This window comes from Passer montanus, unplaced genomic scaffold (assembly GCF_014805655.1).
Source record: "Passer montanus isolate IOZ18808 unplaced genomic scaffold, ASM1480565v1 scaffold7, whole genome shotgun sequence".
Classification (NCBI taxonomy): Eukaryota; Metazoa; Chordata; class Aves; order Passeriformes; family Passeridae; genus Passer; species Passer montanus.
Genome location: NW_024372147.1, coordinates 13,963,010 through 13,981,356, shown reverse-complemented (window position 1 = coordinate 13,981,356; position 18,347 = coordinate 13,963,010). Strand labels below are relative to the sequence as shown.

Genomic DNA, 18,347 nt, shown 5'->3' with positions numbered 1-18,347 from the left:
GAGTGTCTCCCGTGTGGGAGACTCCGCGCCCTCTCGGCGCAGTCTGTTCCAGTGCTCAGTCACCTGCGCAGTAAAAGTTCTTCCTCGCTGTTCAGGTGGAACTTGATCCGTTTCTGCCTGTTGCCGCTTGTCCCTCTGCCCGGCGCTCCTGAGAGGAGCCTGGCTCCACCCGTCTCTTTCAGACGCTGGTGGGCACCGATGGGCTCCTCTCTTCTCGAGGTGGTGTTTCTTCCCGAGCCGGAACAGGCCCAGCTCCCTCGGCCTTTCCTTGTCAGAGGAACACTGCCCCTTACTCGCCTCTCTTGCTCTCTGTTGAGCCCGCTCCAGGAGCTCCATGTCTCTGTTGTCCTGAGGAGCCCAGAACTGGACTCAGCACGGCAGGTGTGTCCTCACCAGGGCTGAGGACAGGGGCAGGATCACCTTCCATGACCTGCTGGCAATGCTCTTCCCAATGCCCCCCAGGATACCATTGGCATTCTTGGTCACGAGGACGCACTGCTGGCTCATGGACAGCTTGTTGTCCCCAGGACCCCCAGGTCCTTCTCTGCAGAGCTGCTCCCCAGCAGGTCAGCCCCAGGCCTGGATCAGACACACAGGAGCACTGAAGGCGCCCAGCGTGAATAACAAACACAGTGTTTGTTATTCCTCCATCTATAGTCAATCAGCAAAATGAATGTTGGCCTTCTCTGGTCTCCATTAGGGACTGTGAGGGGGCACATACCATGTGTAAGACACACCTACAGTTATTTTAACAGTGCTGTGTGCTCCCCAGCTTTGTTGTGGACCAGAAGTTTAGCAGATGGGTAACACATTTCTCCGTGACAGAAGGTGTACATGTAACAGCATTGGGGAGGCACAGAGAAGGGATTGGCCCAATGCAGGCTGATACGTGTGCAAGCCCAAAACCCAGGTGGGGTTCTCAGCTCTCAAAATAAGGTTCAGTAGCTGTAGCTGGAGTACTGTTATGGTAAAATATGCTGGGCTTCATCTTGTTCGTACATCTTCTATGGCTTGTATGGTAATGGTTATAAATGGACTTGGTATTTATTCTTGACTCTTCCTATACTTGTGTCGATTAAAATATTTAATACTGAAAATATTTGGTGATATTCCACACTAAATAGTTCACATCTTCTTTAGTCATCAATTTTAACAAGCATGTGAAAGCCTGCTTGTTAAGAGTTAAGAAAATATAAAATAATTCATTTAATCCATTGATTCAGCTTGTCCTTGGAGATATAACCATATTTATTCCAACAATAAATTCCAACCATAAATTCCAAGAGCTGTTGATTTCAAGAATTTTAGAACCAATGCATTATAAAATGCATCTTTTTGCATTCTTGTTTCAATGGGTAACACATTTCTCCGTGACAGAAGGTGTACATGTAACAGCATTGGGGAGGCACAGAGAAGGGACTGGCCCGATGCAGGCTGATACATGTGCAAGCCCAAAACCCAGATGGGGTTCTCAGCTCTCAAAATAAGGTTCAGTAGCTGTAGCTGGAGTACTGTTATGGTAAAATATGCTGGGCTTCATCTTGTTCGTACATCTTCTATGGCTTGTATGGTAATGGTTATAAATGGACTTGGTATTTATTCTTGACTCTTCCTATACTTGTGTCGATTAAAATATTTAATACTGAAAATATTTGATGATATTCCACACTAAATAGTTCACATCTTCTTTAGTCATCAATTTTAACAAGCATGTGAAAACCTGGTTAAGAAAATATAAAATAATGCATTGAATCCATTGATTCAGCTTGTCCTTGGAGATATAACCATATTTATTCCAACAATAAATTCCAACCATAAATTCCAAGAGCCTTTGATTTCAAGAATTTTAGAACCAGTGCATTATAAAATGCATCTTTTTGCATTCTTGTTTCAGTGACTCAGGTTACCTGGTATGATGCATCCTATTTTAGAGGAAAAATCTGATCAGTTTTTCAAAGCTGTGCCTGCTAGAGCCCTGCCTGGTGGTAGATGTTTTTGCTGTCCTGGGACTGCACAGCTTTATAAAATTTTTTTATTAAGGCATTGATTTTAAAGAATTACAAGATTTTGTAAAAGAGGAGAAGGTCAGAAAGGCATTGGGAATGAGCAGTTTTGCATTGCAGCGCATACTAAAAAATGGGTGTAAGTACAAAATGAGACTATTTGTAATACTGAAATTTCAGTTACATCTCAGCGAGACATTTGGTATTAAACCTTGTGTCATGGGTCCTTAAGTGGTTCTGCTTTTCACCAGCTCACATGACACTGCTTATTATTTTTTCTTTTGAACAAAATTACCTACAACAAATAGTATGGTTTCTGGGTTTTCATTTGGTTTCTTTAAAGTTTATATTCAAGTACTAGAATTTTGCTGTAAGTGTTAGCTGTCCTTTCTTTTCTGCTGAACCATGTAAAAAAGTCTACTTTGTAAAGGCAGATGTAAAACCTGTGCATGTTAGTGTGGTGGCAGCCAAATGAGCATTGCAAACTTAAATCTGGGTGGCACAGTTGAAGCATTTTATTCTAAGATATTTGTAGACAAAACATACAACATCAGAAAGCAGTAAAGTGTTGCTGGGTACCAGGAAGTTGTGTTTAATTATTACTTTAGTTGGCTGCACTTGAAACAACTTACTCCCTTTCCTAATACTGAAGATCTCAGTGCAAGCCAAACCATTTTAATGATGGACCGAAGACTGATTTTAATGAGGGAATAAAATGTTTAAGGCTTTAGCAGAGAATTAGGGAGGAAGGCTATAACAGGAAAATAAGGAAGAGCATTGCAACTTGCTAATTCCTGGTACAGTAGCAAGGGGCGCATGATCTGAGCAAAACAGCAGGAGAAGAAAATCACTGGTATTTCAGTATTATGTTGAATATGAGTCTTAAAGGACAATAGCCCTGTGAGGTTTCTGCATGTGACTGCTAGTTAGTGTAGTACAATATAGTTAAGCAGCTCAGAGAAAGGAATTGCAAATTCGTACAGTGATACCAGTCCCAATACCAATGATACCAGTCAATGTGCAAAACAATAAGGAAATGCATATTAAGTTCTGTTTTGTGATCTCAAAATATAAGCTAGTAGGCAGATGCATAACTTCTGTCAGTATGATTTGCATATTCTCCAGGGTACATTTACTTCTTCCTTGTCTGTTACCTGTTAAACTATTCCTATATTAAGTTATTTTTATTTTCTTATCTGTACTTGCATTGACAATTTCTCCTGACAGCAAGACTTTATTTTTCTTTGAAGAATGCAGATTATTCACATGTCATTTAAGAGAAAGAAGATCTTACTTCAATCAGTGCACTTGCTTTTTAACACTGCTACTTTTTATGGCTTTTCTCAATATGCTGTTATAATCTGAAACTTAGTGAAACTAGGGACATTAGAAAAAAGATACGGTTTACAATCAGAATTTAAATGTTAGACCTCATCTAGCAAGTTGCCTTGTTGTACGTAAGAAAATTATATCAGAAAGGGAAAATTTTGTGAGTGTTGTTTCTGCTAGAGTTTTGTTCACTGTCAAGGTGAGTAAACATTTCTGTTGTGAATTTGGCCAGTAGAATTTGTATTCCTCCAGAAGAATTTGCACAGACAAGTGGAAAAAGAGGATATGGTTTCACATAGACTGGTTTTCTTCTTTTAGACTCAAGTGTTATATAAAAAAAGAACAAAAGGCTGCAAAGTGACCTAAGTTCCCTTTCTTCTGCTTCACCAACACAAAACTGAAACTTAAACCTAGGAGTAACTTTAAATTTATTTTTTAAGGGAGTTCAGTATTTCATTGTCAATCTCTTTAAAATATTTATAGAAATAATGGAAAATTACACTCATTTTTCTGAGGTTTAGTCTACAAAATTTCATCAATTTCACATAACATTTTTTGTTTAAAGCACTTTTGACTAAATTACTTAGATTTTACTGGATACTGCTGAGGTCTGTGACAGAAAAACCACTGAACTTGATGGTGTGTCACTCCTTTAAGGAAGGAGTGTCTAGCAGCGCTGGCTACATTGCACTCTTCTGATGCAGTTGGAAGGTGGAATATGAGCAAATATTAAAAGGCATTATGTGTTTCTGGCAGGTTGTGAACTGAGATCATCACAGTTTTCCTCATGGTGTGAACCTCCAGATATTTGATGAGGTCATCAAATCACATTTTTCATTAACGAATTCACCATACCACTGGTGGTTTTTTGCCCAGGATGCAGACTTAACATTGTAAAAGATATTGAGAAAACTCCCATGGATCTAACTCAATTGCTGATCAATCAGCAATGGTACATCCTCTACAAATAAGCAGGTGATAAGCAGGGCTTTGTTGGGATACAGGCCATGCTTGTGGTAGGATATGAAGTTGTGTTTAGCAATATTCATGGTGCCTTGATATTCAATCATGCAGTAGCAATCCTCACAGGGATACCACTGCCAGTAAAGAAGAAAAACGACGTTTGGAAATGTGTGCCTTACAACAAAAAAAAATTCCTTGGTAGGTGACATGTAGACATGTCACCTACCTTTCTTTAATCCCAGCCTGCAAACTCCTTCAAAACAATTTGCAGCAGTATCCCTTCTTCCCAGGCACCTATACAGAACCTGTGCTGACATTACCACCAGCTGGGCCTGCATGTCCTTAGCCTGCCCAATTACGGCATCCAACCAGCCATGGACCCAACACCTCCCAGTCAGGTGCAGGAGGAAGACCAAGTTACGGTGAGAGCATATGAAACCCAAGAAAAATTGCAGGAAAGAATAGGTTATGACTGATTCTAGGGCTGAGGTGGTGAAGCAATGATTAGGACTACCATTTAGGATGCATGTGTGTGTGACAGGAGGATGGGAATAAGGAAGGGGAATACAAGCATGGTTTCCACTGTGTCTAATACAACACCTAATAGCAGCTACTGACACCCAAGAAAGCTAGGTTTAGAAAATGACAATCTGTTCTGGATTGCACTGTTTTAATTAATTTTGATTTTTTGATATCTTCACTGGAACCTGTTTTGATGATGTTTTTTTAATCCTCTGACTGGAAAGATCTTGTTCTACTTCATGTTATAAAGGAGTGCTTAGACCTCATTATCTTGTATTGGTAGGTTGGTTTGTTGCAGGAATTCAAACAATAGTGTTTGTTTAGCAAAAAACTGGAGCACTTACTCATACTGACAATATTGAATTGGATAACATAGCTTAAAAAAAGCACTTCACCAGCTTCTCATCTGGTAGTGCTCCAATGAGTTAGAGCCCTGTAAACTTTCTTAATAAAAGTCCATACTTTTTTCTTCCTTTTTTTTCCCCTTCAAAAAAGGCAGTGTAACTGCTGACATAATAGATGCAATGAGTATGTGATGAGTTTTGCTGCTCCTGTGCCAAAGTAGGGTTCTGATAATTCAGTTCACCAAAAAGTTGAGAACTTTAAATTATCTAGGTGTTTGTTCTATATCTGCTGAATAAATATGCTGGTTTTGACTGGTTTAGCCGGGTTTTGGTAGAATAAATTTTCTTCATGATACTTGGTATGGGGCTGTGTTTTGGATTTGTGGTGGAAGAAGTGTTGATAACACAGAGACATTCTTGTTATTGCTGAGCTGCGCTTGCATAGCATCAAGGCCTTTTCTGCCTCTCACCCCAAACCACTAGGAGGAGGCTGCGGAGGCACATGGACTTGTGAGGGGACACAGCCAGGACAGCTGACCACAGGAATATCCCAGACCACATGGCATCATGTTCAGCATAGAAGGCTGGAGGGAAGAAGAAGGGCAGCCTTTCAGACTGATGAAATTTGCCCTCCCAAGTCACATTACCCATGCTGAAGCCCTTCTTTCCTGGAGATGGCTGAACAGCCACCTGCCCATGGGACACTGACTGAATTCCTTGTTTTGCTTTGCTTGTGTGCACAACCTTTGTTTTCCTTATTAAACCAGCTTTGTCTAGACCCACAAGTTTTCTCACTTTTATTCTTCTGATTCTCTCTTCCCTATCCCACTGGATCAGAGTGTGAGGCATAGTTGCCAGCCAGGTTTAAACCATGGCAGCACCCTCCCTCTCAATGTATATACATACTAGCCAAAACTTTAAAGTTTTGGAAACTTTAATTTTGTGCGTCTCCTCAGGAATTTTTTTCCTGCGTGTGGCAAAATATTTTAGAGCAATCCCTTTGTCCAAGAATATATGAAACTGCAAAATAAACAGTTGCATCACTAATGAATGGATGTATTTGTGCTCACTGGTACATTGCTCATTTGTGCTGCATTTCTGCTAGCTCTAGTTCTATAGCAAGATTTAACAATCAAGGAAGGTCTTTCATGCCACCTGAACTATTAAAATGAAGCCTAGACTCTTTTTTGTAGCTTCAGTGAGGTAGTGTCTTGCCAGACCCACTATCTATGGCATTCAAAAGTTTTTCTTGTCACCAATACAGCTACATATCAGTGATTTGTAACTAAGTGATATTTAAGTTCAAGTTACATGTAGGTAAGTGGCTTTAGCTTTATCTTGGTGAGGTAAAGACAGGATGGGTGTGGTGGGTAAGTTCCAAGCAATAAAGTGTCCAATTTATTATTTCCAAAGCAAATATTTGTTAGGTAACAACATCCTATTAATAATAGATTTTAATATTTTCACTTATAAGTTTCTCTGAATTATTTCAGGTCTTGTTCTGCTCTAGATCCTTGTGGGGTTTTTTTCCAAAAACATACCCATATTTGTTTCAATTTTTGAATTTTTATTTATCTCTGTTTCCTTTTTCTTAAACCTCTTTGGCAATTCTACATTTCCCTAGGGGCCCTTAGCCAGAGGTTAACCTAGAGATTGACATTCATATTTGACACCATGCATACTTAGCAGTACTCTAAAGAATGGTCATTCCTACAGAGAAAAAGATAATTTTTAGTAGGACAATTTTAGGCCCTCACTGATTGACAATCATCTGTTCCATGCCTCATATCCCACTGTTTTCCTCTAGACTCACTCCAGATTACTGGGAATGGAGAGATAAGCTATGACCGCCTTCAATGGGTGAATCCTAATGTTGTCATCAAAGCACAGATTTAATAAAAACAAGAGAATTTTAAACTGATCTGCCTCCACTACATCAAAATTCATCTGTAGAAACCACGTTTGGCTTTTGTTTCCCCTTTCAAATGAAGGGAGAGTTCTCCTCATCTGCAGAAGCAGTGGAAACTACATCAAATAGAAAGAAAAATACCTGTCAGGAAACATAATTCTGTAACACAACCATAAGATACTTAATAAAAATGGCCTTTTAAAATAGCTGAGCAGTAACTGCTGGTGAATAGAACAGCAGGCCCAAGCTTTGTGCCAAACTGAGCTGGTATGTGGTGTCGGTACCGTGAGGTTTTCTAACACACACTGTGTTGTGTGTTAGCGGCGCTTGACCCCCGGCAGGTGTGCTTATGTGTGTGGGGCGTGGTGGGGCGGAGACGGAGGTGTCTGACACTCGCACGCAGTTTCCAAAAGAAAAAAGGGTCGTGAGGGATGCGCATGGATTCCCGCAGCTCTGCGTGCTCAGATAGATGTACACGGTGCCCTCGCGCTTGCCTTCCCCGCTGCTTCCTTCCAAAATGCCCCCGGGGCTCGGGGTTAGCCTCTGTAAAAGAGGGAGGAGAATTCCTGCTCTCCCCCAGCGCCTGTGGGCGCCCCAGCCGAGGCGGACAGCTGGTGGAAGCCGCCGGGAAGGCGCAGCACGCCCGGGACGCCGGGCTGGCCGCTGCTGGCGGTGGGGAACACGCGGCAGGGCGAGCAGTCTGCTGTGCACTAGGGCAGATCCCTCCCACTCCGGCCAATTTCAGTGAGGAAGGTAAAATGCGGAAGTTGCCACCCAGAACTGTCAGTGGATCGTCGGGTTTTTAGCCCGGAGCACGCAATTAAGAAAAACAAATAAATGAAATAAAGCCGCGCTCCGTGCGTACAGCCAGTCTGGGTCCTCGCCGGCAGCCGGGCTGCTCGCCCGTATGGCGACGTTGCCTGCCGCAGACAGGAGGGCGTTCGCCCTGAAAATCAACAGGTAAGCGGCTTTTCCCTCGTACCCGGCAACTGCCCCTCGCCGGTCTCAGCCCGGCCGAGACGAGCGGGCGGGCGGCGAGAGTAGGGCGGGACGGCTCCTCCCCTGGAGACCCCCGGGGCGGAGAGCCATCCGAGCGAGCGCTCCCGATTCCCGGGCTAGCAGCCTTCCACGGGCACCGCTCCGCGCCGCCCGCTGCTCCCGCGGGAGCTGCGGACCCGCGCTGCACTTGTGCTGCAAGGTTTGCGCTGATGAAGGGTACTCGGACAAAGCCGGCTGTGGGTCCGTGTCCTCTGGCAGGAAGGTGACGTCCAGCCTCACCCCAGGAGTTCGTTCCCCATCTGTTCTGTCCGAAGAAGTCCCGAGTTCTTTGGAGGGGCTGCTCGCTGCCGATGGGGGTTCCCCTTCACAAGAAGTGGCAAAATTACCTGGTCCCTCTAAATTTGCACTACTGACAAATGAGAACTTTATGTAGGGCATCAATACTGTGATGACATACATCCCTGGGATTTTTTTTTTTCATCCTTCCATGTATGAGAAGTCCCCCGATGACTGAAAATATATCTACCTCCCACATTCCCTCCCTAAACCAAATAAATTAGAGTTCGGCTGTTGGAACACCATACTCTTGAGACTAAACTTGCTGTCTGATAGACTTTGGTGTCTTTTCCCAGGGAAGTGCTGACTCTCAGTTCGTCTGTGCTCTGTGGTGGCAGTAAGGAACCAAGACAATTATTTTCATATTGTTAGGTTAAAGGAAAAAAAAGGCCTCCTTTTCAAGAGTCTTGTCATCTGAGACAAGAACTGTTTCCAGGGTACTGATGTAAATAACAGGTACCTGAATTTGCTGACACATAAAAGAACAAATAGCATAATGGTAATATAAACTGAGGATAAGTCTCTGTGCCAGAGAGAAAAGTATGCAGAGAAACTCCGCCTCCTCAGCAACTTGTTGGAAGACATGGGGTTTGCAGTCAGGGAGGATAAAATTAGCTCCTCTGTGATGTGCCTTTCTCATGGCAGAATATGCATCAGCATACCTTTCTGTGTCCTTTGGGAATTTATTTTAAATTTATGGTGGAATATTCACAAGAGTGAATATTCCATATTTAGAAGCCATCAGATGAGCAGCTCATGAGAGGATCAGGCCACAATTCCTGATCATTTGGAGACTTGCTTGAACAGAAATCATAACTAGCTGATGTTTACAGAGGTTATTTTTTTTTTCTTCCTATTTTAGGGTCAGCTTTTTGGCAGCTTTCCCTAGCTTTGGTGATAGTCACTGTTCATCTCTATGACTAAAGCCTTACAAAGTAGCGGAGTCATAACAAGGTTCACAAAAGTTTTGCTAGTAAGAACTGTTGTGAAATTAAATTCCTATTAGTTGTTTGTTTTTTTTTAATTTACTTTTTTCTTTTGAATCAATAGTGAAATAGTCAGTATTTCATAGCAAGTTAAATGTTGAAATATATTATAAAAATGTTCTGAATATGATTTCAGTTTAAGAGTGTGCCCTTTTTTTTGTAAGCATGGATATTCTCTTTTGCACTTACATTTTATTCTATCAGTATAGTAGATGGTTTTTAGTAGGATATTTTGTTTCCCTTTCTTCAAAAACAGCAGGACATTTTTACATGCCTCCAATGCAGTTTGTAGTGCTGACAGAAGAGTGATAGATCTTTGCAAGAAGCATTTTTAATGTGGTTGTTTGGATTTTTTTTTAAGTAGTTTTAAAAATCAGAGGAATAATAGGTTAGAGTGTTAGGTTTCTTGACTGTACACAAAAGGCTAATTTACAGCTGTAAAATTTTGTTTCTTTCTTTTCAGAGTTCGTGACTTCTTCAAAATGCAACTTGTATTGAAAGTTGAACATTACTGACAAGGCAACATTTTCAGGAGTTAGTGCATTGCCTCTATAATTACTTTGCATTCACTACAAATTTGCATGCAAAACTCTGCCCTTTTTTGTTCACTCTTCCTCTTGCCAGTGATTTATGTAAGCTATATAGTACTTCTATGAGGACCAGGAGAATTTTAGGCTCTGTTCTGTCTAAACTTAGGCCACCTTGTTGCGACTAACGCAAGGTGTGTTTGGTGAGCCATGACAGATATCTGACCAACCTATGAACTCTGTTCTGTATAAAATCAGCAATAACATGATACAAAATGTCTTAGTGGTGTCATTATGATTTAAATGTAAAGGGAGTTCATGAGCACTGGAGTTGCAGACGTTTGAGGAGCAGCTATTACATTACAAGCAACACATTTGTTTAAAGCTAGGTCAGACTTTAAAAGCAGGCCTTCAAATGCCTTCAAACTCTTGTATGCAACCTGCCCACGTAACCATGTTTCCTATCACTTTATTCTTCCTTCCACCCATCTGGTGTCTGCTGCCCCAACCTGTTGCTTCCTGCCTTTTTTAATCCTGCAAAGACTTGCACATATGTTTTTAATGCATGTATGTAAGTAGTTCCTGCTGCTTTAATAGGATAGGTTTTATGAATAATGATGTTCGTTTCCTATGTAGAAGTGAAGGAACAAACTTTTAGTGTCCCTGAAGTCAGGCAGCTAGAAATCAGCATGGGACACAAAAAGCCACATCATCCTTGCTGAGTTTAATTCAAGATAGTAATTAGCAGATATCTGGATTGTGCAATGTGTGTCTACTTTCCACAGTATTTCTACCCAGGAATCAAGGAAGTTAAAAAATAATTTTGTAAACCACTGAGGAGAAAACAACTCACCATTGCTAGAGATGTGGGCTCTAATATGTACCAGCTGAGCAATGTAGGTTTGAAAGACCAGAAAAACTGAATTTTAATCATTTTGTCACAGCAGTGTATTAGGATAAACACAACATTAACAGAAGAGATACTCTATTTTTATTATTTTTGTTTAGCTAGTGTAATTTACTGTCTTATTTTTCACATAGGTCTTGCAGTAGTAATTGTGTGTTTAGACTTCAAGTGAAGAAAATTGTGCTTCAAGCACCTAGCTGGTGCGCTGGTCACCAATACTCTACATTCAAAACATTTCAACACCCAAATTACAAAACAGAAAGTTATCAAGAACAGTAATACAGGTCCCTAACATATCACTTAACTTTCAGTAATGTGTCTCCTGCAATTAAAACCCTCCCAATAAGAATACTCCTCAACTGCCTCTACAGACAGCTGTTGTCTGAATTTCACAAGTATTACATAAGAAATTTTCAACACTCATTTCTGTAATTTCATTTCCTTGTCCCTGAAATTGCCCAGTTGTGCAACAAACTTAGCTTTTCCTGTTCTAGTTTTTAAGACGTGTACTTAAGGATGAGGTTACATACACAGACTTATATTAAAGAATAACAGACTCACACTACCAATACTAAAGGAAACTTTTGATACCAATATTAAAGGAAACAGCTAAAGATTTCAATTTTTTAAAAGCTTACATTAAAAGTCATACTCATATTAAATTCTCCAATTGTACCAGGAATTCCATTTTACATTCATGATGAAAATATTTTTAATTTTTTTTACCTGAAACGAAAAGGTCAGCTTAAATCATATATTGTACAGAGTGTCAGTTCTGAAGATTCACAAGAATTTGCCCTAAGTGACAAAGGCAGTTGTGGAAGAGTCAAGTACAGTGCAAAAATTGTCTTCATTTCCTATATACTCTGATAGGAGATTTCTGTTCACTGCAACCCCTTCATGGGGCTGAGGCTATAATCTTTGGATTGAATTTCAATAAAACCCTTGTTATATGGATATAATAAGATGTTAATTATTTAAAAGCATTGACCAGACTCCATTGCATACACTAAGCTATTTATTTTCATTTTTTTCTTTTCAAACTCTAAATATATAAAAGAAGCTCCAGAGAGGATCTCAGTCTTTTGTACGTACAATAGGTTTATATAGGAAATATAAAAATCTGTGTATACATGCATACGTGTGTGAAATGGTAGTGGTTTTGTATTTGGTACACAGAATATTACATTTAACAGATCAAAGAGAAAAAAGTAAGATGAATGTATTTCATATGTTAGGTATAGCAATGTAAGATAACAATTTATAGTAAATGGACATTTTTATAAGACTTCCACAAATATAAATGAGATTATTATTTTAAATGCATGGAGTTGATGTGCACAGGGTATACAGATAGGGTTTTCATCTTAGATCTCTAAAAAGGTTTGCATTGGAAGGGACCTACAATGATCGTGTAGTTCCAAACCCCCTGTTATTTGCAGAGACATCTTTCACCAAATCAGGCTCTTCAGACCCCAGCGAACCTGGCCTTGGACATTTCCAGTCATGGGGTATCCACAGTTTCTCCAGACAAACTGTTCTAATGTGTCACCACCTTCACAGTGAAAAATTTCTTCTTAATATGTAGCCTAATCTATCCTTTCACTTTAAAATGAGAGGATTCACTTTCTCCCTTGTCTTGTCTTGTCACTACGGGCTTTTTTAAAAAGTCCGCCCCCATAGTTCCTGCAGGTCCCCTTTAGGTACTGGAAGGCTGATATTCAGTCTTCCCAGGGCCTTTTCTTCTCCAGGCTGAAAAAATCCATCTTCTCCAGGCTGTCAGTCTTTTCAGGAGAGGTGCTTCAGCTCTTCTCTGGACTCAGTCCAAGGGGTCTATTTCTTTCCTGTCCTGGTACCCCAGAGCTGCTGCAGCCCTGCAGGTGGGGTCTCAGCAGAGCAGAGCAGAGGGGCAGAATCCTCTCCCTCACCCTGCTGGCCACGCTGCTTTGCATGCAGCCCAGGACACATTTGGCTTTCTGGGCCTTAAGCACACATTGCTGGGTCATGTCCAGCTTCTCATTCATCAGTACCCTCAATTCCTTCTCTGGACAACTGTTCTCAATTCATTTATCTCTCAATCTGTATAGGTCTTGTTGGTTGCCCTCAACATGTTCGATGCCTTCCACTTGGCCTTTTTGAACTCCATCAGGTTCATATGAGCCCACTTCTCAAATCTGTCAGGGTCCCTTCCCTCTGGACAGATCCCTTCCATCAAGTGAATCAAATGAAGCACTCAGTCCCACCATGTATGTCATTAATGAAGGTATTAAATAGTATTGCTCCCTCCACTTACCCTTGAGGAACAGCTCTTATTTCTGTTCTCTGGAGATTGTACATTCACTGGAGATCAAGCAAGGAAGATGTCAAGCTAGTTCCTTTTCCAGCTAAGAGTACATCCATTAAATACATGTCTCTCCAATTTAGAGTAAGAAAATTTTGGGACACCATAGAGAAATTCAGATGGGTAACACCAGCTGCCTTTCCCATGTCCACTGATGCAGTCACTCCATTGTAGAAGGCCTCTAGATGAGTACAGCACAGTCTGCCCTTGGTGAAGTCATGTTGGCTGTCTTTAATGACCTATCTGTTAGTCCATTGTAGCTTTCAGGAGAATCTGTTGCATGATCTTACCAAGCACTGAGGTAAGGCTGACTAGCACTGTTCCTGGATACTGGTTTTGTTTGCAAATAATTTAATCTGGCTATAGGAAATAAATACTGGAGTATACATGAATATCACTATACTTTTTTAATATTTCATTCCTTTTTTTTCCCATTTTTTCAGCTGACTACAACATGTGCTTCCTTGCAATTGTCCACAGCATTTATCTCCCATTTCTGGTTTACAGGGATAGATTATAAACTGACCAAAGTATCTGCTTAATTCTTTCACAGAATCACGCTGTAGCTGAGGTTGGAAAGGACCTGAGGCTATCTTGTTCATCTCTTCTATTCAAGCAGGGCCATTTAGACCTAGCTGCCTATGATCGTGTCCAGTTGGATTTTGAAGGCCTCCAAGGAGGCAGACTCCAAAATTTCTCTGAGCAGCCTGTGCCAGTGCCCAGTCACCCTTATAGGAAAAAGATGTTTCACATGGAACCTTCCAAGTTTCAAGGCCAGGCCCATTGCCTCTAGTGCTGTCACTGACAACCGCTGAGAAAAGCCTGGCTCTGTCTGCTTTACTCTGTCCCTTTATATATGTGTATAAATTATAAGATTGTCCCGAGCCTTCCCTTCTCTGAACAGTCCCAGTCTTTCCCCACTGGAGACACACTCTGATCCCTTCATCACCTTAGTCACCCTTGGCTAGTCTCTCTCCCATATATCCATGTCTCTCTTGTACTGAGGAGCCCTGACTTGGACAGAGAACTTAGGCATGCCTCTCCAGCATCGAGCAGAGGGCAAGGATCAGATCCTTCAACCTGCTGCAGTACTCTGCCCAGCGCACCCTGGTGTAACATCTGGCTCTTTTGCAAGCAGGGCATATTGCTGGCTCATTTTCAGCTTTGTGGAAGTCTCAGTCTCCTAGCACCAATGTAGTCATGGTCTTCTAGGACCTCTGATGCTTTCCTGCAAAGCTGGAGTGCCTTCCTGGAGCTAAGTGCCTTCCAGCATATATAGGTGCATGAAGATAATCCAGGTACAGGGCACTGCACTTTTTGAACTTCACAAGGTTTCCATCAGGCCATTTCTCCAGCCCATTTAGTTCCCTCTGAATGTCAGCATGAGATGCATCAAGACGGTCATGCTGCACTGTCCTCTCACTTCTGGGTCATCAGTAAACCTGCCGAGGGTACACGCAGCCCTGTCATCCATATAATTAATGGAGCTGTTAATCAGGATTGGATTGAGTATTGACCCCTGTGTTTTGGGAGTTTATACCCTCCAGCTAGACTTCTTGCCGCTGATCATCACGAACTGTTCAGGAAGTTTTCAATTCCACTCACTGTCTGCTCATCCAACTTATACTTCACCAACTTTAGACATTACTTCTTTAGACAGAGGAACCCCATCTCTTTACTCCAAGCTGTTTTTTCCTAGCTTGTGGCATCATTGTCTTGGTGTCTTCTGGATTTTTATTCAGCATAAGGAATAGATTGCTCTAAAGCAGGTGAAGAGAGGGGAGAGAAGACAAGGTGCTCTGCAACTTCATATGCTACTCATAAAGACTAGTCCCCACTGCAGCCTCTGCACGTAGATGCTTTACCTTCCACCTTCACACTGTTTCAAATCAAGGCAGTTTGAGGGAGCAGAAAAGATAAAAAGGACTCGATACCATGGTTTCATCCCTGCTCTATCAGTTACAAGTGCTCACAGCACATGAACAACTAAATAGTTATTAAAAGCCTCAGATGGCTCTTCCCTTAGGTATATTGACCTGTATGTCATATTCTGGGACATTTTTACAAGTACTCCTCCACTAAAAGGGAGAGATATAAACTAGCAAAAGTGGATTGTAAATCAGTTACAGGAGTAAGATGAAGAAAAAAGCAACATCATATGTCTAGATTGTGCCATAGGGTAATAATCAATATTTTTGTTTAAAATTCCTATAAACATCTCCTCATTTTTTAAAGGTAAGATTATTCAGGATGATGTCTTTACTACATTTGGTAGCATAGTGTCCATCACAAAGACTAAAAGCCCTTTCCTCTGGCATACTCTGCAAAAATTGCAACATTTCATGCCTAAAATATGTGTAACTTGTAGGAAGTAGAGAAGAAATAGCAAGAAAATGTCCTTATAACTACTTTTCAGAGGATACTGGTGCCTTTGGTTATTCATAGTGAGTTACTTTTGGTTTTTATTGATTACTCTTTCTGGAGTCATCTGTCTGCTATACAATGAGGGTGATAGTAAATGCTTAAGTAGGAGGCTGATGACCAACACAGGCCCGCCCAGCCATATCTCTGTGAAAAATTACAAGTACAGGAAAGATAGGCTCCACAATACAAGTGTACACTTTATCAGCTGCTAAGCAGCTGTAGAAACTGTGTCTTTAGAAAACAGTTGGTCATGCAAGCAGAATACTGTTGTTACAGTTGAGACAGATGTTATTGACAGCTAGGAAGCTCTCTAACTGCAGACTTGATACTCAAATAGGGTTTAAAATATAGCCATCTATTTTCTCTTACAGTTGCTTAAGCATAGTATTATACAGCACTTACATATTTGTGCAATCACTGAACTCAGGTGCAATAATCCCTGTTACATGATTAGAGTAAAGGGATTTTTGCCTTTTCTCTGGGAGATGACTGCTGAGCTTGAAAGAGACTTTAAGCTCTGAGCAGAAAAGCTCAAAAAAGCATTTTAACATAATTTTTTAAGATCTGATGTCCCTCAAGACTTCAGATGTATATATGCATGGTGAAGCCTAGCCTGAAATTTATGATGAGGTTCTTTTATACATATAGAGAGAGAGTCAAGGAAATCCTAAGCTTACCAAAGATCCAGATGCAAATAAGAAACATTTTTATGTCCACTGAGTCCTGTGTGTGAATATTTCTTATTCATTGTTCCAAACAGAAGTTTAGAACTCACAGAAGTGAGAACCAGCAAGAAGGAAATATTTAGCATTGTATTTTATACCTTCTACCATTTTCTGATTTTATGGTCATTAAAAATTACAGGTAATGAACACAACTCTATATGGTTGTCCTTTTTTCCTATTCTGACTTAACTATATTTTAAATTTTATTTGAGGAGCCCATACCAGACTTTACCATTGTCTGTAGCAGTAGGAAAAAGGGTAGTCTGTGAATGTGCTTGTGTGATAACACAATTACACTAAAAGTTTGCCATTGTAAATACAGTTACAGAAAAATAGGCCCAGGCCTAACCAGGTCTTGGGCCAATTTCACACAAAAAGTCTCTAATACCTTTCCTCATGAGTTTTGTAGAATTATATTTGCACATGATGAATCACAGTTTTCTAAGCCTTGTAATAATGGAGATATTTTATAAGGGAGTCAGCACATCTAGACTCAATATTATTATTTTTCCCTAAAGTTGAGCAAACTGAGTTAGATAAAAGCATATATTATTTCAGTTGTTACATGATCTGAGGCTTACAAAGATAATAGTATCAAGACTTCATGTTTAGAACATTGAGTAAAATGTAACATTTCTCCAGCTTGAAATTTTCCAGATATTTCAGTTTGTAATTTATGATATAAAATGTCTTGCATAATCCACATATGTTTGTAAGAGTGTGTAATAATGAAATTTGTACATGTAAAGACAACCAGCAAATGTAAAAATGTATTAATTTTAACAATAGCTTTTAATATGTGTCAGATTCTGTGAACACTCTTCTTTTTAAGAATGTGAGCAAAAGATCCAGCTTTCAAACATACTTAGATACTGCTTTGGTTCCTGCTGAAGCTGAATCAAAATTCCCTGTTCTAGAAATAGCAGTACCTCTTCATGTGCTTGAAACTGGGCCAATTTTTTTTTTAGGCATTTTAGTAAATGATCCTAGCTCTAAAGAAAATAATGTTGCTCTAAGAAGTGACTGGGAAAAAAACCCCCTTATGTTTTTTCCGTATCAGAAAAGTCACACTGCAGCTCCACAAATCTGTGTTCTTAGGAAATGAGGGGGCCAAAATATTAACACAAATTATTTTCCAGTTCTGTCCAATTTGCTTTGTTTCCTACTCTGGCCTTTCCTGTACTCAGTATGAAAGACCTTTCTATGAATATATTATGAATTTATTTGAAGTTGACAGTGACATTTTTTGCTGGTTGATAAAAATACAAGCTTTGACCTTGATAAAGAAAATAAAAAACACCCTATAAGAGCAAAAAGAAAAATTTCCCTTGAATAAGATGTACATAATCTTTATTTTAATATTATTTATTATTGTTGTTAATGTCTGACTTTTTTCACTTAGTATCAATAATTGTTTCTTAGTAAAAAAGTGAAAACAAAGCACAAGAACTATTAAACTTGGTACAGGATTTACAAAATTATCAGTACTAGAAAAGCATTTTCTTAATGAAGCCTTTTGGATTCTCACATAATACACGTTAGCTGGAATATAAGTCTTTGCACTTATTTCATAATTACTTTGTTATGAATTGGTGGAACAGTGCAGACAAAACAAAAATCTAGAAGAATAAACTAACATTATTCTATTACTTTCAAATCCCAGTATAAGGAGAGGGTGGCTCATGCAATCATTACTGGCCTTGAATTGCCAGGATCATTCTTATTGTAAAGAATACAAGCTTTTAGAAGACTTCTAAACTGATTAGGGAAAAAAAAAAAGAAAAAAAGAGAAAAAGAAAAAGAAATAAAGCTATGCCCTGACTACAGTTTTGCAATGTAATATAGATCTGTGTGTCTCCTGGAGGCTGTAGGGGCACATTTGTTAGAAAGTATTTCTTCAGACATCTCAGTCAACAGAAGATAATGAGGCACCAATGTGAGCTTTAGTGCTTTACAAGCAGAGAGTCTTCTGACCCAAACAGAGAAAATTGTCCTTAGATAAACTGAGGTTAATCCATTCAGAATGAAAGCT

The 18,347-nt window shown here is 40.1% G+C and overlaps 1 protein-coding gene across 1 annotated transcript in view; it reads left to right on the top strand.

Annotated features, from left to right (window-relative positions):
* The first annotated feature begins 7,869 nt into the window (after positions 1 to 7,869).
* Positions 7,870 to 18,347, top strand: part of DOCK8 (dedicator of cytokinesis 8) — a 90,561-nt gene continuing 80,083 nt past the window's right edge. Inside the window, exon 1 of the mRNA XM_039729927.1 lies at positions 7,870 to 8,030. Within this exon, the coding sequence (XP_039585861.1) occupies positions 7,978 to 8,030 (53 nt within the window). The 5' untranslated portion in view covers positions 7,870 to 7,977. The remainder of the gene's footprint in view (positions 8,031 to 18,347) is intronic.